The 26,371-nt window shown below is 37.9% G+C and overlaps 5 protein-coding genes and 1 long non-coding RNA gene across 9 annotated transcripts; all 6 read right to left on the bottom strand.

Annotated features, from left to right (window-relative positions):
- Positions 1 to 3,199: 3,199 nt before the first annotated feature.
- LOC147297782 (uncharacterized) lies at positions 3,200 to 6,034 on the bottom strand. The gene is made up of 4 exons (XR_015120006.1): positions 5,996 to 6,034; positions 4,439 to 4,675; positions 3,474 to 3,533; positions 3,200 to 3,298 (listed from the first exon to the last, which is right to left on the bottom strand). It is a non-coding gene; the product is annotated as an uncharacterized LOC147297782 (long non-coding RNA).
- Positions 6,035 to 7,323: 1,289 nt separating this feature from the next.
- Positions 7,324 to 8,546, bottom strand: LOC147297783 (putative glutathione S-transferase). The gene is made up of 2 exons (XM_086239558.1): positions 8,093 to 8,546; positions 7,324 to 7,743 (listed from the first exon to the last, which is right to left on the bottom strand). Exons 1-2 carry the CDS (start codon positions 8,405 to 8,407, stop codon positions 7,399 to 7,401), a joined length of 660 nt encoding a protein of 219 aa, XP_086095684.1. The 5' UTR covers positions 8,408 to 8,546; the 3' UTR covers positions 7,324 to 7,398.
- Positions 8,547 to 11,649: 3,103 nt separating this feature from the next.
- Positions 11,650 to 13,618, bottom strand: LOC147297784 (2-oxoglutarate (2OG) and Fe(II)-dependent oxygenase superfamily protein). The gene is made up of 3 exons (XM_086228844.1): positions 12,756 to 13,618; positions 12,519 to 12,589; positions 11,650 to 12,426 (listed from the first exon to the last, which is right to left on the bottom strand). The coding sequence occupies exons 1-3, from the start codon at positions 13,589 to 13,591 to the stop codon at positions 12,311 to 12,313; spliced, it is 1,023 nt and encodes a 340-aa protein (XP_086084970.1). The 5' UTR covers positions 13,592 to 13,618; the 3' UTR covers positions 11,650 to 12,310.
- A 375-nt stretch (positions 13,619 to 13,993) lies between these two features.
- Positions 13,994 to 17,040, bottom strand: LSM2 (Small nuclear ribonucleoprotein family protein). Its single transcript, XM_086251442.1, has 3 exons — positions 16,888 to 17,040; positions 16,611 to 16,769; positions 13,994 to 14,302 (listed from the first exon to the last, which is right to left on the bottom strand). The coding sequence occupies exons 1-3, from the start codon at positions 16,888 to 16,890 to the stop codon at positions 14,183 to 14,185; spliced, it is 282 nt and encodes a 93-aa protein (XP_086107568.1). The 5' UTR covers positions 16,891 to 17,040; the 3' UTR covers positions 13,994 to 14,182.
- A 725-nt stretch (positions 17,041 to 17,765) lies between these two features.
- LOC147297786 (putative glutathione S-transferase parC) lies at positions 17,766 to 19,110 on the bottom strand. Of its 2 annotated transcripts, XM_086251428.1 has the most exons (3): positions 19,042 to 19,110; positions 18,316 to 18,687; positions 17,766 to 18,205 (listed from the first exon to the last, which is right to left on the bottom strand). In XM_086251428.1, exons 2-3 carry the CDS (start codon positions 18,631 to 18,633, stop codon positions 17,858 to 17,860), a joined length of 666 nt encoding a protein of 221 aa, XP_086107554.1. In that variant the 5' UTR covers positions 18,634 to 18,687; positions 19,042 to 19,110; the 3' UTR covers positions 17,766 to 17,857. The 2 variants fall into 2 exon arrangements, with proteins under 2 accessions (XP_086107554.1, XP_086107545.1); XM_086251419.1 differs by lacking the exon at positions 19,042 to 19,110 and having other exon boundaries at positions 18,316 to 19,015.
- A 104-nt stretch (positions 19,111 to 19,214) lies between these two features.
- Positions 19,215 to 25,623, bottom strand: UBP25 (ubiquitin-specific protease 25). 3 transcript variants are annotated; one of them, XM_086251407.1, is made up of 10 exons: positions 25,108 to 25,623; positions 24,643 to 24,992; positions 24,488 to 24,528; positions 24,330 to 24,405; positions 24,098 to 24,190; positions 23,086 to 23,172; positions 22,235 to 22,986; positions 21,555 to 21,683; positions 19,651 to 19,789; positions 19,215 to 19,543 (listed from the first exon to the last, which is right to left on the bottom strand). In XM_086251407.1, exons 1-9 carry the CDS (start codon positions 25,292 to 25,294, stop codon positions 19,687 to 19,689), a joined length of 1,818 nt encoding a protein of 605 aa, XP_086107533.1. In that variant the 5' UTR covers positions 25,295 to 25,623; the 3' UTR covers positions 19,215 to 19,543; positions 19,651 to 19,686. The 3 variants fall into 3 exon arrangements, with proteins under 3 accessions (XP_086107533.1, XP_086107525.1, XP_086107517.1); XM_086251399.1 differs by having other exon boundaries at positions 19,215 to 19,484; positions 24,488 to 24,992; positions 25,108 to 25,622; XM_086251391.1 differs by having other exon boundaries at positions 24,488 to 24,992; positions 25,108 to 25,617.
- Between the last annotated feature and the right edge of the window lie 748 nt (positions 25,624 to 26,371).

The following is a 26,371-nucleotide window of genomic DNA, read 5'->3' on the forward strand; positions in this document are numbered from 1 at the left end:
CACACACCAGCTGAGACCAAGTCCGGTCACCACCCGCCGACCCTGATCACCGGCGTGTCTCCCCGACGCTGGTCAGCTTACCGGTTCTTCCTCCAGCCAGCCCCTGCGCACGATCAACCCAGACACCCAGCCCCTGCGCGCGATCAACCTAGCCACCCAGCCCACATCCGGCGACTCTCCCGCCGACACTGACCACCGGCGACCTCCCCCTCAAGCCGACCTTCACCTCCCAGTCACCCTCTTTGCCGAGCTGCCCCTCTGCACGCGAAAACTCGCCAGAAAACCACCCAGCTGCCGCCTCCTCTCTTTGTCGGTTTCGACCACCTCCGGCCTCCATCCAACTTGTTTTCAGGCGAAACGACTGCGGCTCTTGATGATCCGGCTGAGGATCGAAGCTAGGCTATCTCTGTGAGTGGACTTTTTATTTTTGAAAATGTTTATTGGAAGTTTATAATTTAATTTATACTGGTTTTCTAGTTATTGTTTGAGAAATAAAAATCTTTGAGTTGGTTGTTTAATCCTTAATGAGTTATGAAAATCGTATCATTTTAATTATTCTGTGATGTTGATTTTAATTTGGGATTTAATCAGTGGCGATGGATTTCGAATTTCAAATGTGTTCATAAATAAGTTTTAAAACCATATATTTACATGTTAGTTTTAGCGAGTTGTTGGGCTTGGAAAAAGAATTTGGTTTCTCATTTTATATACAAGGTTTATTTAATATTTCGTTTTTTGTCGAAAAGTATTATTTCGGTCCCCGTATATTGAATTTGATTCGAATTTCATATATTGGCTTATGGATTTAAAGTTTCTATCGGAAAAGTACTATGAGATTTATTGTCAGTGGAAAAAAGAGATCTATTATTTGGTTTATGAAAAAAATGGTTTTCAAACCACCCTTTGCAGTACCTTCCAGGTTATCAGATACATAGGTCTTTGGGACCCATCATGGCACACATATAGGCTTTGGGCCGTGTGTCGGGATGCTTCGCCCTTTGGGGGCTGCTCTGTGTGCACGTATGACCAGGATTGCCTGCACGTGCTGATTTATTCACACGTGTGTATGGCCAGGATATTGCCTGCACGTGTTGGATTTACTCCACGCGTGTGTATGGCCAGGATATTGCCTGCACGTGTTGGATTTACTCCACGCGTGTGTATGGCCAGGATATTGCCTGCACGTGTTGGATTTACTCCACGCGTGTGTATGGCCAGGTTATTCAGGGTATATAGCATGGTGGAAAATGAAATTGATATTTTCAAGAGTTTAAATATGGATTTCAAGTGAGAAATATCTTTCGAGTTTTATAATGATTTCGATTTTTACTATGATTTTGATAAATTAAATGATTGGCTTTTGAGAAAAGTGTTTTGAGTTATCTTTACTTTGAGTTCCTTTAGTTTTATAATATTCTAAAAGCTTGGAAATGATGGTTTTTTTTAAACTGGGGGATTTCAAAGAGTAACAAGAGGTTTTAGAGTAAAATGCGGTTTTGAAGGATTTTCTGAAACAGAAAGTTTACTTTTATTTTTGTTTCTATTAAACTGTCCACTCACTGAGTTTGTCTCACGGATTATTTGTTTTGTCTTAAATTGTCCCCCAGGTAGTAGTTTTGGTGGAGGTCGAGCCAAACACGTCGAGGCAGTTGCAATCATCTCCTCAGTTGGACCTTGTAGGCGCCATTTAAATTTTGTAAAAATTCCTTGAAATAGATTAGCAGCTCTGATAACCACTCTACAAATTTTAAGTTGGATCTTCTGTGAAATTTGTTGGGTCTGAGACCCTTTTTGGTTGTGGTAGAGGTGGTTGCGGTATAGAAGTGTTTTTAGCAGGTCTTGAAATTTTGGGTTAGTCCATTTTCAGGGGAGGTTCTGCCGAATTTTCGGTAGGATTTTCCTTGATTTTGGATTCCCGCAGGACCTCTCCGGGTCTCAGGGTGAAATCCGGGGGCGGTCCTGTCATAGGCCCATCCACCTCATTCCACATTTAATACTAAATATGGGATCCTACACTTGAACTCCATATATATTTGATAATTTGACAAAATAAAAACAAGCCACAAATTAGAAGCATGACCAGAGACAACAAAGTGCCCCCTGCATGCACCTATTAGACCATGCAATGAACTTTGGCAACTGTGGGTGCTCTGTCTCCCCACTCAAGTTGCCAAAGTTCTCGTACACATAAAACCAGCTATAGAAAGGAATAACTGTGCTGCTCCTCCCTCTTAACTAAGAGTAAAAGGGGTGGCTATTTTTTTTTTTTTTAAAGAAAATAACTCTTCTTAGGTAATTCAGCATAAGTTGGCTATTTTTATTATATGTTTATATATAAACAGGGCTGTTTGTTGAATACTTGAGTGGTTCTCTTTAGTCCTTTTTGTAACTTTTGTCATATTTTCTGTCTAAAACATTCATGGCACTACTACAAAAAACGTAATATACAACGGATTTTATCCGTTGTGTAAGTTGCCAAAATACCGTCGTCTAATCGACCGACGTCTATTGGGGTACCATTACACAATAGTTTTTTTCCGTTGTTTTTCCGTTGTCTTGATGACATTAACACAATGGTTATGAGAGTAAAACCGTTGTATATACACCCTTAAAAACCCATGGTTTAAAAGAAACTGTTGTTGAGTAGGTACATACACAACGGTGTTATACTCATATTCATTGTGTTAATGTCATCAAAACAACTTATAATTATTGTGTTAATGTCATCAAGACAACGGTTACGTTAATTAATGCATGTATTTTACAACTATTTTAAGTATAAACACGAGGTGAAATTGTCATTAAAACAACGGTTTATTTATAATAACCGTTGTGTAAGATAATAATTTCAATTTGCTTTTGATGTATATAATGCTTTTGTACATCGATTTCTATTGAAAACCGTTATAGGATGACACTTAGTACAACGGGTTTTAACAATATAACCATTGTGTAAGATAATAATTTTAATTTGATTTTGATGTATATAATGCTTTGGTACATCGATTTCTATTGAAAATTATTGCAATACAACACTTAGTTATAGTATACCAATGCACGCTCATGCTCAAAATTAAACCAAAAAATACTTCATTTATATATGTAAGATTACATTACATGATAGGTTTCATAAGTGTAATCAGTTGTACAAAAAATACATTTAGTCAAACTAGCTTAAAAGAAGAGGTGCCAAAAAAAAAAAAAAACCTAGCTTAACATAACACCTTTACTTCCTTCCAACTTCAGCCCCCTAAGTCACAAGCATATGCATCCATATATGTCAGCTTCTTACTGCCAACTACAATCAAAACAAAGCTAATAGAATACCAATGCAATGCAAAGCAATAGACAAGTCATATACTAGCTCTAAATAGAAGAATTGAAAACACTATTATAATCCTTGATAATTTTGTAAATTTACAGAATTTGAACAACGTGAAACTTAAGAGTAACAATGGAAGATTGATACTCACAAAGATGAACCTTCTGATGGGTTTCTAGCATAACCCCCATCTGCTCTATCCACCCATGGCCTAAACAAAAGAAAAAATAACTGAGTACACACCAAAAGTAATCAAGAAGACCCCATCATAATCAGGTTATTAATGAAAATAGAAATTAGAGAGATACCAGCAGCAAAATAGATCAAGCCAATACACACACACACACACACACACTCACACACAATTAGAATCAAGCAAGATAGAAATTAGAGCAAATTGGAGCAATTAAGAACTAGAGCCAAAGGAGAGAGCAACGTGTTCTGCTCTTATCTAATTATCTTCCCTTATCTACTTGGACAATACAAAGACCACCCTGTTGTCTTTTGACAAAATTTTGCGAGTACCAGTCATAAACCCATTCATGCTGTCGTCTCTTTTACCTGACAGCTGAAAGCATAATTACTAGAGCCAAAAGTTTGAAAGTTTTCTTACACTGCTGGAAATGGTTGATCTCAGCATATTTATCCATGCGTAGGAATAATAGGCCCTCAAGTGTTTTGAGGTATTTGTATTTAGCTTATCATTGGACATATACTCTAGTAAAAGGCCATTTCCATACACTTAGGAATCGAAGGTGGATAGACTAACCTAGCTAGCCATGCAGGTGGGGAACACAAAGAATGTAAGGAAAGAGACAATAAGTATTGCTAAAAGTTAATAGTTTTTAGATATGTTAAAAAACATTGAAATGATCCTTCCATCTCCTTCATTTTCTATGAAGAAATGTAATGATGAAAGTATTTAAGACAATGTAAAGTACATTAGAAAAGGCTTGGTTGGTGCTTGCACCTCTTCTATGTCCTGTTTTGTCTACAATAATAAATTAAGAAATCCCCATTTCTTATATGGCATACTCAAAACCACTGAATTAGCCAAAAGGAAACCATGGGCTGCAGTCAAATGATAGAGAAGCCTATTTTGGAAGATGTACTTACCCAAAATCAACAGCAGCAGTGCGAAGAGCTGAGATTGAACCATATCCACTGCAATGCCCTGTTATCACTTTAGAACCAAAACTTTCTTTTTGAGTTTCAGCAATGAAGCATAACACTGAAAATAGGGGGAAGCCTTGAAAGGTGAATACAAACCTTAGAAACCAGTTGAAGAAGTTTATTAGGCGGGGCTTCAACATCCAATGATATCATCGTTGCTTGAGCAGCGGCACTTGCAGCCTACGAAAGAGGACCCACAAAATTCACAATCAACCATAATGCATCCAAACTGCTTGAGCACCAAGAGTTGTAAAGAAAAATAGGAAAAACATCAGAAAATATAATTTAAACCATTATCTTGTTTGGTAAATCTTCCCCATTTTCCACATCAATGGCTATAGACATTTACATTTTCTGCCATCTCCCCCCCCCCCCCCCAAAAAAAAAAAAGAGGGAGAAAGACTGAAACTTTAGAAAATTTTATAAATACATTGACTGTGAGAAAGGAATTCATAAGAAATAAAGGGGACCAAGTAATATATATTAAACATATAATAAAGGGGACCAAGTAACCTCCCTCTAAAATTTTTCCTTGCGTTCAAGATAAACAGCTGATGTTCTGGTTGGCTGTATAATTTTTACAGCAACAGGCTTGGATTTGTACCTAGAAACATAATCTGGAAAGCTTCAGCAATCTTAAATCCATAACATAAAATTCCTCAATTGCAGCAGAGAATAACACTCAGATTTATGAATATTATATATACACACACCAATAAGAAATAAACTTATGATCCACTTATTAACTTTTTGCAAGCAAGTAAAATGACATCTCATATAAGGTTTCAGCAAATTATTTAGTGTAAGAAGCAACATCCTGCCACAAAGTCAAAACATCTAAAGATATCCCTCTTTGCCATCGCACTCTACATAGGGCAACTTTACTTCTGTGATTCAAAATAACTACAATGCCAGCTGTGTTTTAAAATTTTTTCCTTTCACTAAAGTGTATGTGATACATAAAATATACTAACCTTTACAATTACACTTTTCGACTCTCTTCAATCACAGAGTGTCCTCTCCAATTTTCCTCCTGTTTGGATAATTGGGCCAATAGACCAAAATGAAACTCTTTGTTACCACCGCTTATTATGCAAATGGTGCTGCATGCACCAGAACCCAAACCTATTGATTCTCTAACATGCCTTTATATATAAAATTGATGGTCTAATAATAAATTGGTCTCATTAACTGATATTATGTCTTGTATGTACCCAAAGCTATTGATTCTTTATAAATACTTTATATCTAAACTTAAAAGTCTAATAACAATATAGTTCATCAATAACTTTGTGAAGATATGGAAACATTTTTTTTTTCCAGAGAGAAGTTCTAAATGAAGAAATACAAACAAAAAGCAAAAATTAAAAACATAAAAATTATAAAAAAACCCCAAATTACATGGAACGCGAATCCTAACCCTAATTTTCAATAAATCTGTGGAAATACATATAGACAGAGAGGGGGGAGGAGAGGGAGAGGGAGAGAGAGAGAATATACCTTCAACCAAAACAACGAGCCTAGCGACTCGTCGTTGGGCATGATATTTTTGGATGTGGGTTTGAGCGACCCAAAGTGGTGGTCGTCGTTCGACCCAACCTCGACCACGATTCGAGCAGTGCCGATGATGCTGTCGGCGGTGGAAAGAGAAGGAGATAAATGATTTTGGGTTTCAATGAGATCGAGAGAGAGATAGAGAGGTGCGATGGGAGCTTTTTTAGTCTTCCAGATCTGATCAGATCTCATCTAGATCTTGTATAGATCTTTCTATGAGATCTAAGGCGAGAGAGAGAGAGAGAGAGAGAGAATGGAGATGGTAAGAAGAACAATGGTAGATCGGTGAAGTCAGAGGGATGAGGGATGAGTGTGTCTGAACAAAAGGCCTTCTCTGACTTAAGTGCGATATGAATGTTTCATTAATTCATTAACGCACGCCTCCGGTTTTTGCCAAATACAAAGACCCGCAAATTCCGTATTTTTGTGTAACTTGTCTACCACAACAGTTTTGGTCCAAAACCATTGTTTTTAATAATGTTGGGAAAATCCTATGACCAAATACCATGGCCTATTATACATTCATATCACGAATTTTACAAAATCGTTGTGTAGTTAATTAAGATCACGATTTTTACAAAAATTGTTATCTATTGACCGATGTATATTCACTTTTTTGTAGTAGTGTGGGCTGCGCAGGTGACTCATAATTGAGGAGTATTTTTGTTTTGAGAGTGTTATATTCCTTCTCCAACATCTCATTCAACTCTTACACAATAATCTTTAAAATTATTGAGAAGAATAAAGAAGCAACCAATACATGAATAAGAACGAGATGAATGTGTAAGAATTTGATGAGATGTTGGAGGAAGGGTAATGCATTGTGAGAACGAAAATGCCTTTCAAATATGAGTCACGTGCGGCACCGAAGTTAGCAAAATAAAATGACTAAAGCGATACTTGTACAATAGTTTATGGACTTTAGAATTTCAAAATGAAATTCATAGACTAAATTGATATTCAAAATATAATTAAAGCACTATAGCTATAATTAACTCTTTATAAAAATTAGAGGAAGATTTAGGACTGAATGCCTGTGGAGGAGGGCATTCAACAAAAGCAATTTAAACTCCTTGCTATAACAAGTGACCAGGTGCAATGCAACTTAATTATTGTAGTGAAAAAAGCAGGTGTGTAATGACACAAGAACAGGATTCATAAAAGCTCACATTTAGGATAAGAAATTTCATCAAGTATATTTTTAAACTTCTTGCGATAAAGTAGACAAGTTTACAACAATTTGATAATTTGACTACAAAATTAAACGACAAGTGCCCTGTTATTGCAAATATAAACAACCCAACAGAGGTTGAAACTTGAAAGCTAGACAGAAAGAAAAAGCACATGATCTACTCTATTCCATGCTTAACCCTCATCTGCAGGGCGTATTCATAGACCTTTTTCTGGTCAGGAAGAGACTTAGACACACTCTCCTTGTGCATGCATCTCTTGGCCCATGCAATGAACTTTGGGCGCTCTGCCTCCACACTGAAGTTGCCAAATGTCTCCTGCACATAAAACCAGCTGTATAAAGGAATAAGTGCCACATCCACATATCCAAGGGTCTCACCCCCAAAGTAAGGCTTGTCTCCAAGCTCTTCTTCTAGAATCCTCAAGTACTCAAGGAACTCCTTCTTTGCTGCTTCCTGTTCTTCTCCTTTTGTTGTCCATACCTTCCTCCCAATCTCATATATCTGCATTTCCCATTACCAAAATATGCACAAAATTAAAGGGTTACTTGTATTTTTCGTATTAAAGGGTTACTTATATTGTGCTTATATTGAAAATTAAGCATCTTTCATTATATATCACAAACATAAACCTTAAAGACAAAGGAAACAACCTCCTTTTAGACTCAAGCACAATATTAGAATTGAGAACATAAACAGAGAATGTATTCCCATTTAATAATTTTTAATTTAAATCCCAAATAATAATCCTCACAACCTAAACATTTTAAATCTTAAAATCCCAAAACAACATGTTTTGTTTACAAGCATAATATAAGACAAAAATATTCCAAACACAAATGAGTAAAATTACCTTCTTGTCAACGAAGTCACCCCAGAACCTGGCTTGGGATCTGAGGTAAGGATCGGAGGGCAAGAGGGGAGCTTTGTCGTGCCAGACCTCGTCAATGTAATGAAGGGCAATGAGGGACTCGCAGACCGGTTTGCCATTGTGAACGAGAACCGGGATCTTCTTGTGAACCGGGTTCATCTGCAGCAAGAGTGGGCTCTTGTTCCTCAGGTCCTCTTCCTTGTACTCATATTCGACTCCCTTCTCAGCCAGTGCAATTCTCAACCTCATCCCAAATGGGCTGGGCCAGAAGTCCAACAAAACTACCTCATCCGCCATTGAAGTTCTGAACAAGCTTGATTGATGTAAAGTTACAAGGGTGAAAAAACTAGCTTTGGATATGAAGCTTTGGGTCGTGGTGGTGTAGTGGTGTGTATCAGAATGTGTATTTATAGTAAAATTTGAAACCTGAAAGAAAAGAAACAAGGGATGGTCAATGGCCCCAGAAATGCCATATCAGAGTAGTTAATAGTCGAGGTGGGGAAATTCTAATTTTCTTCTTTATTTGGTATTCTGGACTCTTCCAATTGAATAGCATTATGTCAGTATGTCACTGCTTTCGACATCAAATCTTGAAATTCAATCAATAACAATTTTTCCATAGTTCCATAGCCTTGGCCTAAGAATGTGATTTCTTCTTCTTTTATTATTTTTCTTTATAGTAATGAATCTTAGGACAAAACGTCTAGTCCTATCCGTGCATGGTTTAAAGTTTAGCCTTTAGATTTTTTTTCTTTTTCTTTTTTTGAAAATTTTATAAACCATTTTTATTTGGGTGAGACTATTCCAACTACTTGTGTTGAGTTGACCACCCTATAAATTATTTTGGAGATAATATCAATTCTACCCTTACACCAATTCCACCCCTCCCAACCTCCGATGCGCCATCCCAACCACCACAACTGCCACCCTTTCTTCTCTCTCCTCTTCCTTGCCACCTTTTTTTCTTTCTCTCATCCCCTACTGCCACCTTCTTTTCTCTCTCCTCCACCACCCCATCTCCTCCCCAAGCCTCGCCCCCACCCAGCCCAGCCCCCCCTCAACCCCCCAACCTCGACCTAGCCCCAGCCCACCCATCCTTGAATCAAGCTCCCAACCCCGACCCCGACCCCGACCCCGCCCCCAACCAATCCTAGGGCTATAAATCAGCTCGAATTTGTATCGAGTTTGGCTTGGGTTTGGTTCATTTAAGCTCGACTTGTAAAAAAAACAAACCAAGCTGAGGTTCGCTTGTTTAAAAAATAAGGCAAGCTTGAGTTTTAGTATGTTCAGCTTGAAAAGTTCGTGAGTAGATCATATTTTCTAGTTTATAAGCTTTATATCTCCTTTTCATAGTTTATACGAGAACTTGCTATTTTTATTTCCTACTTTGTTTTTGTATTGTTTGGTTATAAGGCGTTTACTACCTTACGTCTCTTTTTTAATGAGAATTTTTGCAAATGTTATAAGTTATGAATGTTTAATGAAATTATTTGGTACAGTTGTATTTCAAGAAAATCATATTCATCTATATGGTGTTTTAAAGAAGTCTTTGGTGCCTATCTAATTTAATTAAAAATATATATTAAATAAAAACAAGCCACAAAGAAGCATGACCAGAGAAAACAAAGTGCCCCATATATACTGTGCCTTTAATTGTAGGTATAAGGAACCCAAATTAAACAGGTTGAAACTTGAAAGACAGAGAAATCACATGATGTAAAGAGAAAGAGCTCTCTCATATATAATATTCCAAGCTTAAATTCGTAGAGCTTCTGTGGTCAGGAAGAGACTTGAACATACTCTCCTTCTGCATGCACCTCTTAGACCATGCAATGAACTTTGGGTGCTCTGTCTCCACACTCAAGTTGCCAAATTTCTCATACACATAAAACCAGCTATAGAAAAGAATAACTGTGCTGCTCCTCCCCACCATTATAACTAAGAGTAAAAGGGGTGGCTATTTTTATATTTTTAAAGAAAAGAACTCTTCTTAGGTAATTCAGCATAAGTTGGCATGCTGCATGTACTTGTATGCTGTTAAATGCCGTGCTCATGCAGCTAGGATTTCCCACCACAACCCCACTGCCATGGTCCTTCCTAAAAGAAACCTTACATTTCGTACTCGATTGGATTTTTCGCTTTCCTTTCGAATTTCTTGGGCTGGAATTAATTGCAAGTATGCATCTATGATCTAGTTAGTGTTTTTGCATTGCATCCTTTTATATATCCTCAATTTATCTTCAAATTTTAGCATCCATCACCCACCCGGCCACCCCTCAGCTCGCAAACGTTTTGAGATAATAGCTTGTCTCATGCTCGCCCTTTATCACTGCTTCTCAGCACAGGTTTAACAGTATATAGTTGGAATATTAATATTTACTATAGATTGAAAAAGATATTCCGGAATCTCATCGATCAATTGGCGTGTTTGCATGGCTACCTTAGAACAAAATATCTTATAGATAGATAGATAAGGCATCATCAGCTTTACAGAAAAGCATATGCCTAAAGGCAAGCCCACATGCCTGCCCACCAGATGAAAGCTACAGCCATTATCAATCTGAGAATTAAACCCTATAAACCTACAAATTAAAGAGGTGTTCATTGTAGTACAGTGTCCAGCACCAGTACTCCATCGTCCTCTCTAAATTTTCCCTTCTTTTCTTCTCAAACCTCTCTCTCTTGCTTCACCAATTTTCACTTTCTAGTATAGTATCGATCGGCCTTGCTAGTTGCCATATATCCATTATCACAGCATTGTAATGGAAGAAATTAAGTTACAACCTGCAAGAATCATTACAGAAGTTGCTGTACCACAGTTCATTTCAGTGAGCAAGCGTCCATCCACAAAAATGCTGGATACAATTATCGAGGAAGAATATGATTTGGGGGTTGATAAAACCTTGCCATCAGTTTACAAATCATCTTCATGCCATTTCTCGCGGCATTAGAGATTGAGGTCAATCTTTCTAAACATCGCATAATGCCTAGATGATGGTATAATTTCCCCTGAGAAATTAAAGAGAATAAAGAGCCCTGAACTTGAAGCATTGCTCATTTCAGGGAGGAACAACTATTCAGATGCTGCATTATCTTGTTTTTACATTGTTTATTCTTCTTCTGATGGATATGTTTTAGCTTCCAAGGAGATTGTGAATGGTGTAATTTTTTATTTTTCTCATTGAATAAAGAATAAAGAACCATGAGATTTTAAATCTTGGTTGTTAAGTTTATTTTATTTTTTTTCAAGACTCCTTCCAGGTATGACTCGTTCGTTCTCGATGGAACCAAACTGACCAAACTGATATCATTTTGGATGAACTACACGAAGTTTCTTTCTGCATTTGAACTAAAAAATGTTTTACTGTGATCAGTTTTATGACAGGACTTTTGCAGTAAAAGGGAGAAACTTAAGTTAAAAGAAACCATAAAACAGTATAACTAAGCTTTAGTGTGTGTGTGTGTGAGAGAGAGAGAGAGAGAGAGAGAGAGAGAGAAGGAGTTCAGTGATACACAAAATAAATTAAACAGGGTTCCTGTTGAACAAGAACAGGACCACTGCACCTTTCTTAAGGCAGAAACAAAGCACACAGACATTTCCTTCAGTGATACAAATTAGATGAGTAAAAGCTGTTGTGTCCATATCATATCCAGAGAGCCCAAATTGACAATGAACAAAAGAAAGTAACTTTCCATTTGTTTGAGTGGGTGCAATCAACAAAATACAAATTGTTATGGGTGTTCCAGCCCAGAGTTGAGCACGGGAGGCTAGTACCCGACCAAATGCCTTGGTGAGGAGGCAGGGACCAAGTTGGGATAAGGCTAGGAGGTTAGCGTGTGGATCATGCTGGAAGACATGAGCATGGTCCGTGGTCGACATGCCCGAGATGTTAAACCAGTAAATTAGGAGAGCATCATGCCCATTAAAGGAGGATGGTGCTAAAATAATCCAGTTTTGAACGTCCACTTAACTTGGATGTGTGTAGTAGCAATTGGTCATGTTGACTGATACTCAGTTTAACATGCCTACCTCAAGGGTGCTGCAATGTTTTCTTTGTGCGGTTTCTTTTTACAAATGACTAATCTAATACCCAGAGTAATGATCAGTTCTCATTCCATCACTCATCTTCATTATTCTCTGGTCCCTAATAAATGTGCTACAGATCAATCAGCACCCAATTCATCCCTTAAAGTACATGCCTATGCATCGGAATCTGAATCCTCCGGTTTTAGATTTTCAATTAATGGGCAACCAAGTCGAATTGATTGCAAGAAGTTGAAGTAAGCATACTTGATATCAAACTGCATATCATACCCTGCCATACATAATGGAACCTCAGTATCTAAAACCACATACAAAGTTGAACCTAAAACGTGAGCAAAGTGTCAAGAGTGCTTAATCCCTTACAGTAGTTTACAGCAATAGTGCGTCCACTGCTATCTGGAGTTTGTGTAACATGATGAAACCACATACTTGGCCTGCATTAACCTCTACTATATCAGAAGCAACTAACGAAGATCCAAAAAGCAAGCTTCTTTAGCTTGTGGAAATGCATCAATGAAAGCAATTAGAATGCCCAAATTCGCAACAAAATTGGAAGTGACTGATCAAATCAAATCCCCAAAAGAAAAGGTAGAAACTTACAAGTAAAGAATCTCTCCGGGGTTTAAAGTACAGCGAAAGGGCTTTGGCCCATTGAAGAAGAAAGGGAAGTTGGAGAGCTGGTTGTCTCTTTCCTCAGGAGAAGGGTAGGGATCGACACTAGACCAAGGCACGTATCTGCGAGGCTTCTCCAGCTCCAACGTGAACTCTCCAGTTTCGCGAGAATACGAATACTGGGCAGCTGGGTAGTCGCGGATGTACATTCGATGCACGTCGGTGGGAGGCAGCAGCAGGAAATGCTTCTGGCCCGTCACCACAGCGTAGAGATTCTCGTAGTGGTCTTTATGGAACGACGTCGTGGAGCGTTCGTTGCCAATCCACATGTTGACGGCATCGGGGAGGCAGCCGAGGGCCTTGCTGGCCCAGGGGATGTGGGGGTCGCAGTCCGCCTCCAGAGCCGAGTATTCTGAGGGGAAGCAGTTGTTCTGCTGCTGCGCGTAGGCAACTGGTGATGCGTCGTCGTTTTGGGTGGAGATGAGGGCGAGCGCTTCGGGGAAGGGGGTGCGCTGCACGTGAGCGGAGGCGAAGCAGAGGGAATCATCCAAGGGGACGAGGGCGTCGGCGCGGCCGTGAGGGGTGAGGTGGAGGGACACGTGGGCGGAGGAGAGGGATTGGGTGAGATAGGAGTCGTGGGGCCAGCGGGAGAGGGCGGGCCAGTGGAGAGTGGCGTTGGAGACGATGCAGGGCTTGTTATGGGAGACAAAGTCTCGGAGGAATTGGAGTGGGCTTGGTGGACACTCCAGTCGCTCCACTCTGCCTGAGGAACCTAAACTCAGCTCCCTTACTTCATTCCACAATCTCTCTACTTCGTCGTCCATACTATTACTATGGAGGCGAGTCGTCACTGAGTCAGGTCAGACTGTCTCAAGAAAATTACAACAAGGCAACTGGGAAGGGAGGGTTGGCTTCACATCAGTGGGCTGGGCTGTGGTGGGTAATGGGAAGAAGAAGTAGCTCCAACCCGGCCCACATGCTTTTGGGGTGGACTATTGGGTCCAGTTCAAATATAACATGTAATTTTAAAAAAAAATTTCGTTTCATTTTTTGAAATATTTTATTAACTTATTTGTAATTATCTATAATAGTATACAACTAATCATACACGCGAGTAAACTCATATACTTGAAGAGGTGTGCATCGCATAGATCATCCTCTGTTTGGGGAGGCCAAGGTTCTGGCTGTCCCTAATTTCATGGATCTTAACTAGCATGCACTATATATGATCAAGTAGAAATGCACTAGCTCAAAATGGTTCCGTCGTTATCATAGAGCTGCACTAGGGTCTAATAGGAGACAACTTCATAAACTTGTCATATTGGGATAAAAAAAGACATGTAGCAAGAACAATTACACAACATTTGAGTGCTCAAATAGGCCTTCTTTCACTAGTCTCTAAAACTGAATGAACTTCAGCCACCCCGAGCTTCCCTTCTGGTGGCATCATGCAGCAGTTCAACATCAACTCCCTCTGGGGGTAGTTGAACGTACCTCACAACAGATCCCCTAATAAAGCAGTTCCTCACTGAAAGCTGCAAAAATACATCATCACGAGGTTGTCAAATTGGAGGGGTAACATAATACTAAAGAATAAAATTCAATTTTGATGTAAACAAAGTGTCCTTCAAGCATAATAGGGGAAAGCACAACCAGAAGATAGATCAACAAGCAACGGACCATAAGAAAGCAAACACGAGTAGGAGAACAAAAGGTTAAATGAAACCAAGCATATCAGAGACAGATTCATGAGACCTAATGACCTTCCAAAGAAAAATATAACCATTGGAATTAAAATCCTAACATCTTTTCGGAACAATTGATTGACATAAACAGTTGACACAGAGATCCTTCCATCACAAGAGTACCAGAATGCTCGCCGATCAACTGAGAAGAACAATTTTATAGAAACAAAAGTAAGACAAAGGTACACAGCAGATCACTGAGATTAGAAAACCCCAGGTTCACAAATTTAATGGCGAGCATTCGTGTCACAAAAGCCATGAACATAGTAAACTCACTTACATGTCAAACGTAAATCAATGATTAGTATATGGTCTGCATAACTTTAATACAAAGAAACATAAAGGAAAAAGTGATGGATGCAAAATCACTCATAAACCACGAAACTAGATTACAACATCTGAATTACAAATACATTCTATCCTTTCATGTCGCCCAAGTGCCCACATTAGTCCCATCCAAACATAAAGAAATCATACTTCATTAGCAAATTTTGTTAGAATTCAATTAGCCTCAAAAGGTTTAGTTACTATAAGCTAACACGTGGTTATATGGAATTGTCAAAGTAAACATCCCAGTTCACTGGAAATGTTTATTTCACATAAAAATTGGACAAGAATACCCCTACAAAGTGATTCCAAGAACAGAGAGAGAGAGAGAGAGAGAGAGAGAGAAGAGATTTCAGTGATATAAAACTAAATGAAAAGGGTTTTTTTGTTGAACAAGAACATGGGCCATTGCGCCCTTCTTAAGGTGGAGAAAAGGCACCGTGCACGGGCACACATACAGACACATGCATTCATATATAGCAGTGGTTGGTCAAACCTGGCTTTGTTTTATTCTTTATCATGATTCAGATAACCAACACAACTGGGAAAGTCCTTTTTCAGCTCAAAACAAGCCTTTACCAAAAAAACCAAAAATAAACGATTCTTTTTTTCAAGGAACTTAGGGTTGGGGTCCTCAACATCAAATCTTATCTTCCACTAAGAGCTATTCATAGTCATATTCTCCATGAAATCTCTAAAACCATATTATACCTCATCATCCATGCCAATTTTGGTCTACTGTTGCCCCTTTTTGTGCCGTTAACTCAAGTCAACTAAATCTTAGGCCCTCAAATCTTCAATCCAGAGACCAAAACCATACAAGATGACTATGTCTCATTTTCTCTTTAGTAGGTGCTATCACCACCCTTAAACAAATATCATCATTCCTAATTTATATTTTCTAATATTGCTACATACCCCTCATCTTAAAACCTGCATCCTAGCTACATTTTATTAACACATTTTTTGGGTCTTATGCAACTTATCAGATAGTATTCTAAATTTCCTTACAGTGGTCTTCTATAACTTTCCCTTCAACTTCAAAGTATTCTAAGAATCGTAGTTGTCTGCACTCAACTAATCCCTTTTCTCTATCTTTGCCTTTATAATCCAATTGACTAAATATCATATAATGAAACAAAATGCCCAGTCTTTTGCATTAGAAATTCAAATACCAATGGTGAGGCATTTCCTGTATAGAATTACGCCAATGAGCAAATACCCTCCACCAATATTTCCTTACTGTGGTCTTCTATAACGTTCTTTTCAACTTCATAAATATTAAGAATCATAGTTCTCCACACTCAACTAATCCCCTTTCTCTATCTTTGCTTTTATAATCCAATTGACTAAACATCATGTAATGAACCAAAATTCCCAGTCTTCTGCATTAGAAATTCAAATACCAATGAGCAAATACCCTCCACCAATCAAAAATCAGCTTATCATCACTCTGTACATATTCAAGGAAAGATGGCCTATATTATTCATCTGTCATTAGAATCATGTTAATCACTCTAAATTTCAAAAATCAAAGAGCATGCAAGTTGTCAAAACGAAACCACAGTAGAGCAAGCTAAAATTAAAAACCAAAACCAAAACAAGCCAATCCATTATTAACCCCAAACCCTAACTTTTTATCACAAACTTAGGATTATCCCCTCAAAATACTAAACCCTAGAAACTAAGTATACAACAAGATATACAACGCACAAGCATACACATGTATATGGAAACATCAAACAGTAAATAAAAGAAAAATGATAGATACCATGTGCGGGTACTTGTCCTGGTCGACAACCCTTGTGTTCTCAAGCTTTATGTTGAGGTACTGATCGACTGAGTGCAGTGTTCCTCTGATTGCAAGATCATTTTTGAGCTCCACTGTCACTTCTCTGCCCACCAGCTCCTTGAAATATGAGAAGAACAACTGCACACACCCAAACAAAACCAGTTGGCATTATAGGGTTGCATGGAAAATTCGTAGAAAATCGGCAAGAAAAATTAAGGAACATTAGAAAATTGAAGAGCGGAAATTGAAAAGTCACCATTTTTATTTGCTAGATGAGAGAGATGGAATGAGATGGTGAGCCCTTCTGGTTTCTGTGCGATCGAAGTTGGGGACTGGAGCTGGTTTGCAGAGTAAACTCGAAGTCTCGAACAAAAGGGAAGATGGGGAATGCGGAGTTGGCTTTATTAGGGTGTTTGCCCGGGGAGTGGGAAAAATAGACAGGAAAGAAAATTTTTGCCGCTGAGAGGCTAGTTGGGCTATTGGGCTTTCTCTGGATCTGGGCCTTGTCAACCTCCATCTTGTTAGAGTTGCCAGGCCCGGCCTGGTCCTGAATTAGTTCTTTATTTTTTCTCTCTTTTCTCAGCCTTAGGCCCCCTTTTTAATGTGAGTGAGGGATGATTCCAACTCCAGTATCCAACAAAGTGGAGGCAAGTAAGTAACGAATGCAATATTTGTCTGTTTTTGGGTATGACTTCTTAAAACCCTATGGGAACCAATAAGTGAGGGACAATGTATTTAAAATTTTTAAAGATTAGATTCACTTCAATGTTATTAAGTTTAATTTTAACAGTAGTGATAAATCTAAAACTTGAAAGTATTATTCTTCACTTGTCCTGATATTAAGTATTTTAGATGAACACTTTTACTCATCAATAAATAGTAAAAGCCATCACGCACTGTATGGGTTGGGTGAGTCATAATAAGGTTACTTTGGTTGGAAAAGAAAGATACTTTATGGGTAATGTTAGGGATAACATCTAAGTGTACCATCTCTTTAATAGAGGTAGGACGCATTTGGGTGGATTCCACTTGGTGAGGCACACCTTTATTAGAGAAATGATACACTTAAATGATATATCTAGCATTTTTCATCTTTATTATAGTATAGATCGATAGAGAGTACAAGTAATTTTATTGAAAAGAAAAGAGAGCTACAAGTTTGTAACATGCAAATTATGTCCCTGTGTGAGACATGTAAGACTTGGTAAAGCTGTATTCTACTATTCTCAGTTATGAATGTCAAACTTCTTTCTAAGCTCCAAAAGGAAGTCATACACTTTGTACTGATCAGGCAGAGACTTAGACATACTGTCCCTTTGCATGCACCTCTTGGCCCAAGCCACAAGCTTTCGACACTCGGCCACCATGCAGAGGTTTCCACAGGTCTCTAACGCATAGAACCAGCTATAGAAGGGAATGAGTGCAACATCTACCATGCCAAAGCTCTCACCCCCAAAGTAAGTTTTTTCCCCTAGCTCATTTTCCAACAGCTTGAAGCACTCTATAAGTTCCTTCTTTGCTGCTTCTTGGACCTCACCACTGGTTCCCCACACCAACTTCCCTGTAGAGTAAATCTGCAACAAAATCCCAGATGGAATGAAGAAGACCATATTATATGGTATTTGGAATTGAAAATTGAAGAAGTAGAGAAAGTGAATGAACTAATGAATGGAAATTGACAGACCTTCTTGTCAACATAGTCAGCCCAGAACCTGGCATGGGCTCGCTGGTAAGGATCAGAAGGCAGCAGAGGAGCTTTATCATTCCAAACCTCATCAATGTACTGAACGACGATGAGTGATTCGCATATGGGTCTTCCCTTGTGGATCAGAACTGGGATTTGTTTATGAACAGGGTTCATCTTCAAAAGCAGAGGGCTCTTGTTGCTCAAGTCTTCTTCCCTGGACTCATAGTCGATGCCCTTCTCTGCCAAGGCAATCCTCACCCTCATTCCAAATGGGCTTGGCCAGAAATCCAATAAAACCACTTCTTCTGTTGCCATTGTTTGAGAATTGAGAGTCTGCTTGGTGTATAGCCTTTTGGTAGCTTTCTTTCTCTGTTTGTGTGCACCAAAGGCAAAGAGAATGAGAGTTTATATTGGTGAGTGGAGAACAGTAATGGGGCGGTGTCCAATTTTGTAGAATTTTCTTGGGTTGGTTGTCTAGGGGCTTCCATTCCTATCATTGCTTGCGTAAGAACCACATAGGTAGTCTTTTCCAGAGTTTGGGATTACGAAATTTTTTTTAAATATAGAGAGAAAAGAAATGTGAAAAAGCAGAGAAGAATGTAACTAGAACTAAACACTTAGAAAAACCATTTAAAGTTACGAACTTATTTTTGATATTCTTCTTCTCAATCGAATCCTAAAATTACTTTGGTCCGATAACGACAAAAAGTCCACGTAGCTCACCTACACGAATAAAATTGCCTGAATGCACAAATACAAGGCACAGCATTGTTTCCACTCTTTTCCCATAGGGAAGTTGGAGATAATCAAACAGAAAAGTTAGTATTTAGATGGGTGAACTCAATTATCCCGTATATCTCTAACTATCCGACCACATTTTGATGGAAAAATTGTCATGATCCATGAAAATGAGGGCTAATTACTGATAATACTGCCAAAATTATATCATACATAATGAATAGAATTCTAGACTTGTTCTCTGCCCAAAACCAACTACACTGCCTCAAAAGAGAAAAAATCCGGCATAGCACTTCCATATCAACTTGACATGGTGCACCTACAAGTATATCGCCATTGGAAAAGCGTAACAGCAGACACCGGCATTTGCTGAAGAAGAGTTCAATTTATAGCATAATCCTCAACTTGCTCGGGAGATATCTTTGACACTACAACATTGTTTATACAAACCATACACCAAGTCCCACCAGCTAAAAGTTTCAGGACACTGCAAATATTTATTAAAAAAATAATAATAAAAGATTGTCATGCCACCAACCTATTTCTCATTTACAAATCTTAAATCAGTATAATTAAAAGGTTAATTTGGCGTACCATGTTTGGAGTTCATCAAGGACCAAAATAATGTCACTATTGTTGGCTAAATGATCGAATACGATTGACGAGGTCCCCTTTTAAGGACTCAGGTATTTGTGAAATGAAAGTAGATTTGGCATCTATGATCAACTGATTCCTGCATTGCATAAGTAGAGTTCAGATGGATCAATGTTTCTGATTAATGCAGGTAAAAGATTAATTATGATATCTGAATAACTACCAACTACACTAAGACCCGACCAATTATACAAGCAAAAGATGATATTAAAATTCTCATCATAAGAGAAAATATAAAACACAGATCAACTATCAAATGAATACTCAAATAGTATTAAAATTCTGAGTACTGAGTTCATTATGGTATCCGTAGAGAAAAATATAATTCATTTCCTGAAGTTTTTATAATTGACCATTGGTTAACCAAGAGATTGTTCATACATCTAATATGAGAACTTATGCATTCCTATAAAACTCTAGAAATATCTAGATAAGTCTAACACAGATGAACTGCATCAAGAATGTAATTGAATGGTAGCAACAACAAAAAAAGTCTGTGCCCCAGCATTTACTGTCTAACTTTGGAACTGGACTGCTGCCAAATTCAGTTATCCACCAGCAATATCAGCAAACCTTACGCTACAGAAATGTTACTGATAGAGAAGTTCCAAGTATTCTATATGGTTTTAACTTGATTTTATTTATCAACATAGTTTACCGCCAACAAGCACTGTTAATGGTTTTGAACACCATCAATCAGAATTAAAAGACATGGAAAGACAATTTTTTCGGTCATATTGGAAGGATCAAACACTGGACCTATCCTAATTAAGTTCCTAACTCATTACCCCACCCTCCCCCTCACCACTTGGGATAATTCCAAGAGCTTACCTGAAAGACATTTACAACCCAGATCATTGGTCATTACTTGCTAAAAAGACAAAAATAAAAAGTACAAAAGGGAAATGATTGAAAAAGAAAATCAATCTTCTAAAAGAATGAAAATATAGTAACACCACCTCTTTTCTTTCTCATTTAGATTATTATACCCTTTCATTTTAGTTTTGAATACTTATTCTATGCCTGGCTTTCCCCTTTTTTTATTTTTTTATATAATTACTATTTATCCCCCCTGCCCCTAAAAGAAAAGCTAACCTATTAACTCAAAAGGCACCAAAACAAGAAAAGAAAGAGCAATTCATATCCCACAAAAAGCTTAAAGTATGCTTGCTAGAATTAAAACAAGGAAATGATAAAAAAAGAAAAAGAAAATGAGGAAAAGGGTAGAGGTGGAGTTTTACTCAACTAAAGTAGTTTGGAACCCAAAAGTGCCCCCTTCCAACATATAAAGTCCAATTGTAAAGTAAAGTTTTTAAATGAATGAAAAATAGCATAGAAAAACAAGTTAAACTTCAGAAAGAATGAAATTTCAAGATATATTATAAATATCCTCTACAAGCTAGTTGCCTTCCAAATGAGTATTGGCATTTTATCAATCCATTATGTCCTTGATATAATTACTATGAAATTTATATGCAAATTAATTTTTAACCATGGTAACCAAGAAGATAAAACAGATCCTTCAGCTATACTTAACAATTCCAACTCAATAGGGTAGCAATCAGCATGATTGAATTTCAATCAGCTCTGTGAAGGCTAAACTGCACTAGGTCTAGAGAGAATCTTTCAAGGATTTGAAAAAACACATCCACTCTTCCATAAGATTAAAAAAATAAAAAAAGACTAAAGCTCACCCACTCAAAGGAATTCTCTCACAGTTAATAAATGAAATGAATTGGCCACATATATAACTCAAAAATCTTGAAAAGAAATTACACAATGAAGTTTAAAAAATCAACAATATTTCCTACATATGTTAGGTGAAAAGTTAAAGAAATACTTACTTTAATTCATTGCCATTTAAAGTGGTTCCAATTTGTTGTGCACATATCCTTTTCTGTGAATGCATAAAATTGTAAACCTTATCTGACCAACCACATGATCGTAAAACTGAAGAAGCTTCTTTCTTGAGACTAATAAACGTAAAAATAAAAGAATTAGAGCCAATAGAAAACATAACTAAAATAATAATTAAAAAAGAAACATTTATACTGCGACATAAATCCAATTATAAAAGTAATCTTTTGGCGCAACAAACTCAAGTTATAGTTATTCAAACATATGCGAACACAAAACATAGAGATAATAATAATCAACTACATGAATCATGGAAGAAAACATATGACCCCTAAACACCAGACTAAAAAATCTACGATATAATACAAACTATGCAAGTCACAGATACTACCAAAAAGAAAAAAAGATTTGAGGCCAACAAAGTGGTAGGCAGATACAATGAATTAGAGATACAGTAAAGCTAAAGCAGTGAAGTCACAATCATTCAAAGAACCATAGCCATTGGAACAATCTAATCATATGGCCCAACTTATGAAGATAAACAATCGAAAATAATAAAAAATTCACAATGAGTACATCCTAAGCCACATATCACAGCCAGATCCTAATCAAGATAAGTTAAAACAGAGACATTTCATTTCAATGAATGAAGAAGAGTATCACATACACTTCCTTCAGTTCTTCAACTTCTTTCTGAGATTGAGCATCATGTGCAAACAAGATGCATGAATCCTGAGATTTTCTTTTGGACCCAGAGACCTCAGGGAGGGCATGGAGACGACTATTATCCGATTCACGGTGATCAGCCACTTTTCCTTCTGTCAACTTGCTCCTTGTACCACTACTTTCACAGAGATCAGTTTTTACTGAACCAGTACCACCATTTTCTATTGATGAAGAAAATGCTTGGCTATTGTTACTGTCAACAGTATCTGATTTTTTATTTCTGTTCAAACCATCCCTGTTTATCAAAGATGTCTTAGCTTTCTCACTTTTCTCCAAACTAACTGAGTCCTTCAAATCCCCATTTGATCCTGAAGATGGATTCTTGTCAGGAACTTTTCCATTATCAGTTGCAGGAGCTCTTTTGGAGCTAGAGTTTCCACTGATATTGAACTTCATCCGTGGGCTGGAAGGAACTTTATCAGCCTTAGATATGGTTGAGATATCCTTCCAAGAAGACCGTTCATGAGGTTTCACTTGTGCTCCTTTCGGCGGAAGAGCAGGCTTTGGGACTTTGGATGTTTCATGACCATTACAATCACGAGAATGTACCCCATTGGAAGCAGTACTGGCTGACACCGACCTTTGGTTGGTACGAGAGAAGAAAAGTATGTAAACCTTTTCAGATAAGACCTCTTGCAAAGTTGAAAGTGAGACAAATGAATCGTTGCAGCAATACCACCGACCCATGGCATCCTGTAGAATATATTATGAAAAACTACGATCAGCATATAGTTGATAATAACACTTGCTTCAAACTTATTGATTGCACATAATAGAAGGGTTTATAGAGACCTTAATATATGCATAATAATGACCAGACTCGGGTGAGAAACCAGAATGCACAATAGTACCAAACAGCTTATATTCTGGACGTGGATCCTGCATTGCAGTCAAAAAGTTGGCACCATTATTATTAGGGGGAAAAAGGAAAGAAAAGTCCACAGCATCACCCACATATAAGGAATAAGAAGAAACAAACAGCAGTCTCATGAGACTACAGTGCAAATAAAACATCTCCCTTAGCAGAAAGTAATGTTTCTAAGAACCTAAAGAATAACATCTGGAGATAAATAACATTTTTATTAGACACTAAGAACTGTGAGTACCTCATATTGAAATACAAGAAAGGAGATATGCAACAAATGAAACTACAGAACCAGAAATAACAATTCCAAAGGATGTAACCAACCATCCAACCTCTATTTGATACCTAACTAAAAACACAAAGACCACGATGTTTCTTCATCTAAGCTTCCTAAACAAAATATAAACCAGGACTCAAGTAATGCAATGGCACAACGTTGTTGGTCCAATAAACCATACAAAGCTGAATAAGTCAAACTTTACACATCTCAAGGATCTCCCAATTGTCATTATAAGTAATTAATAGTGCTAAATGGAAATAGTTAACATCTCAACAGGACATATGATGAGTTGGATATACAGCTCAACTCAACTAAGCCTGAATCTCACTGTGTCGATGATGAGCTGAATACCTTGTTTAAACTTATTTGACTCCCTTCCACTGTAGCAAATTTATAACCATGGCTCAACTATTATTATACTTGTCTATGGGTCACTAGCTTTTTATTATTTTCCCTTTTTTATAGAGTTTGTTTAAAAAATTTGTTAAATCAAGTAGGCCCACGGATGAAGTTAAATCACGATATATCTTATGATTTGTATAGTCAATAGGTAATTATTGCTATAGTCAATAGTTTCACCTAGTATCTAACTAAGCTCAAGTGTCCAACTAAGCAAGTCTACACTGTCCAATACCAGGTAATTGACAACTTAAACGTACCTGGCTTGCTTTGCACATGAAGCTTGAAAGGACCAAAACCTCTTCAAATGCAATGGATTTATCAATCTTTCCCCCAAATATACCCTCAAATCTCTACCAACAGAAAACAACAATGACACTGTTACTATAAATATATAAAGAAAGAGAAAAATAAGTAAAGGATGGAGCAACTTATGAATTAATGGCAACAATAACAACAAGAAGACAATAATAGCAAATAAGATGGACTCACCTTAAGTTGAATAACAAGAACATTGGGTGCTTGAAGAATAGACATTTGCTTCCTTGCTGCCACCAATTTGTTACAACTAAAAAAGCATAAATACCTCAATCAAAAGTCGAAACACGAGAAGTACAAAACATAAAAGAAAACCAGAGAGAGATAGATACCTTTCGCATTTGTACTTGTTCTGGCCATCCAAAAGCTCAGGCTGAAAGAATTTTTGCAAGGCGTCTTTAAGCGAATTACTATGCAAAACATCAAGACTAATATCCATTATCTCATCAACCTTATTGGACTCTGTGCCACAGGATATACACTTCACCTGGCTTTGCACCGCTCCCCCAAAAATCTCCTTCACCACCGTCGTCGTCCCAGTCGGAGTCCCATTGCCTATGCCGTTACCGTTACCGTTACCGTTTCCGTTGGCGATGCCGGTGCGCCGCAGCTTCTTCAGGCGAAGACACGTGTTGTGGCAAGCATCGATGACGTAGCGCAGAAACTCGTGCGCGTCCTCCTGGCGACCGCAGCGAAAGTGTTCGGCGAAAAGTCTGAGACAGCTCTGTATCTTCATAGGTGAATCTAGAGTAAGATCCAGACGCAGCGAGCGCACTATTCGCTTCTCCAGAATGCAAAACGGACAGTCGCGCTTGCGGTCCGCGTCCGAGGAGTCACCTGAGACCACAAACGAACACAAACACGTTTCAGATTGAATTAAATACTAGAACGAATTCAATCACACAAACACACAGAAGACGAAGACGAAGACGAAGGGGAGGTAGGTACTTACAGAGGGAGGAGTGTTGGTTGCGAAGGCAGAAATTGGCGAGAGGAGGAGTGTATGTGAGGCACTGAAGGACGCTGTTGAGGTAGCAAGAGTTGCCGAGGTTCTTCAACCCTAGAGGTGGGCCCGTCTTCCGCTTCTGACTCAGTAGACTCGGCTGCCAACTCATCTGCAACTGGAATTGCAGGCCCATCAACGCCGACCACCGCCTTCCGATGCTGCATCGCACGACGCCGTTTCGATGCTCCCTCCTCCGCACCACCACCGCAATACCATGCCTCTCCCTAATCTCTATTCTCTAGCGCCTTTTTCTTCGAACCAAAAATGAAAATAAAAATGAATAAAGAAAGCAAAAGAAATGTTTTTTGGATTATTTTTTTTTTATTACATTTGAATTAGGAAATAGTAAGTGAAAGGGAAGGCGGGCACTGACACAGAGAGAGCTCAAGAAGCAAATCCCTTGTCTGATTTTCGAGGGATCATTTCTTCCCCTCTTCTCCTATTTTCCCCTTCTGGCCCCTCTTTAACTGTCTTGTACGTTGTAAGGCGGGTTATGGGCCTCGTTAGGCTTCGGTTTCATAAGGCCCATTAGTACTAAAGATTTCATCACACCCCTGCTTTGATATCTACCTTTTAACAACAGTTCTAAAAAAGATTCTTTTTTCTTTTTTTGTTACATTATTTTTTTCAAGTTTTCTGTCACCTTTTTAAGATATTTGAAAAAAGTTTTATAGAAATAAAAATTAATTCTCTTAAAGGTTAGCTTTTTATGGTTATGTTGGATATATTGATTGAAGGGTATTAATAGGATCCCAAATTTACATCCATGTGATGTATTGAGGCATTGCTTAAGTGTTATGTTTTTAAAATCCATTATGCATGGGGATTGTCCCTATCCAAAATAAATGTGTAGAAGCTTTGTGTAATTGGTGCATCAACTCTTTGGGAGCATATGCAAGCTCCCTTAATGTGAAATTCGACACACTGGCTTAGATACAGCATAAGCCTAGCCCTTTAAAATTAAGTACGAATGACACATTTGTTTTTATTACATGAAAGTTCGAACTTAAGATCTCTTCCATGCACATCAAACACCCATACACAGCACAAAGGAGAGAAAATAAAATATTGGTGAATGAGTTGAGTATGGGGGATTATTTAAGAAATAATGTGAGGATAGAAAAAGGTTGGTTAGTACAAGGTTTCTGTCCTTTATTTTAATAAAAAGGATATTGATATAATGAGTTTAATCTGATACGTTAACTTTCAA

This window comes from Dryas octopetala, chromosome 1 (assembly GCF_963921425.1).
Source record: "Dryas octopetala chromosome 1, drDryOcto1.1, whole genome shotgun sequence".
Taxonomy (NCBI): domain Eukaryota; kingdom Viridiplantae; phylum Streptophyta; class Magnoliopsida; order Rosales; family Rosaceae; genus Dryas; species Dryas octopetala.

Coding starts and splice junctions, on each gene's coding strand:
- LSM2 (XM_086251442.1), bottom strand. Junction 14,303..16,610: donor AGGACAAGTACCCGCACATG/GTATCTATCATT, acceptor GTATTTTTGCAG/CTTTCAGTGAGGAACTGCTT.
- LOC147297783 (XM_086239558.1), bottom strand. CDS start 8,407: ATGGCGGATGAGGTAGTTTTGTTGGACTTCTGGCCCAGCCCATTTGGG. Junction 7,744..8,092: donor GTGACTTCGTTGACAAGAAG/GTAATTTTACTC, acceptor TGGGAAATGCAG/ATATATGAGATTGGGAGGAA.
- LOC147297784 (XM_086228844.1), bottom strand. CDS start 13,591: ATGGACGACGAAGTAGAGAGATTGTGGAATGAAGTAAGGGAGCTGAGT. Junction 12,590..12,755: donor CCCGGAGAGATTCTTTACTT/GTAAGTTTCTAC, acceptor AGGTTAATGCAG/GCCAAGTATGTGGTTTCATC. Junction 12,427..12,518: donor CACTATTGCTGTAAACTACT/GTAAGGGATTAA, acceptor TATGTATGGCAG/GGTATGATATGCAGTTTGAT.
- UBP25 (XM_086251399.1), bottom strand. CDS start 25,294: ATGGGCCTGCAATTCCAGTTGCAGATGAGTTGGCAGCCGAGTCTACTG. Junction 24,993..25,107: donor CAACCAACACTCCTCCCTCT/GTAAGTACCTAC, acceptor TTGTGGTCTCAG/GTGACTCCTCGGACGCGGAC. Junction 24,406..24,487: donor AACAAGTACAAATGCGAAAG/GTATCTATCTCT, acceptor ATGCTTTTTTAG/TTGTAACAAATTGGTGGCAG.
- LOC147297786 (XM_086251428.1), bottom strand. CDS start 18,633: ATGGCAACAGAAGAAGTGGTTTTATTGGATTTCTGGCCAAGCCCATTT. Junction 18,206..18,315: donor CTGACTATGTTGACAAGAAG/GTCTGTCAATTT, acceptor ATTTTGTTGCAG/ATTTACTCTACAGGGAAGTT.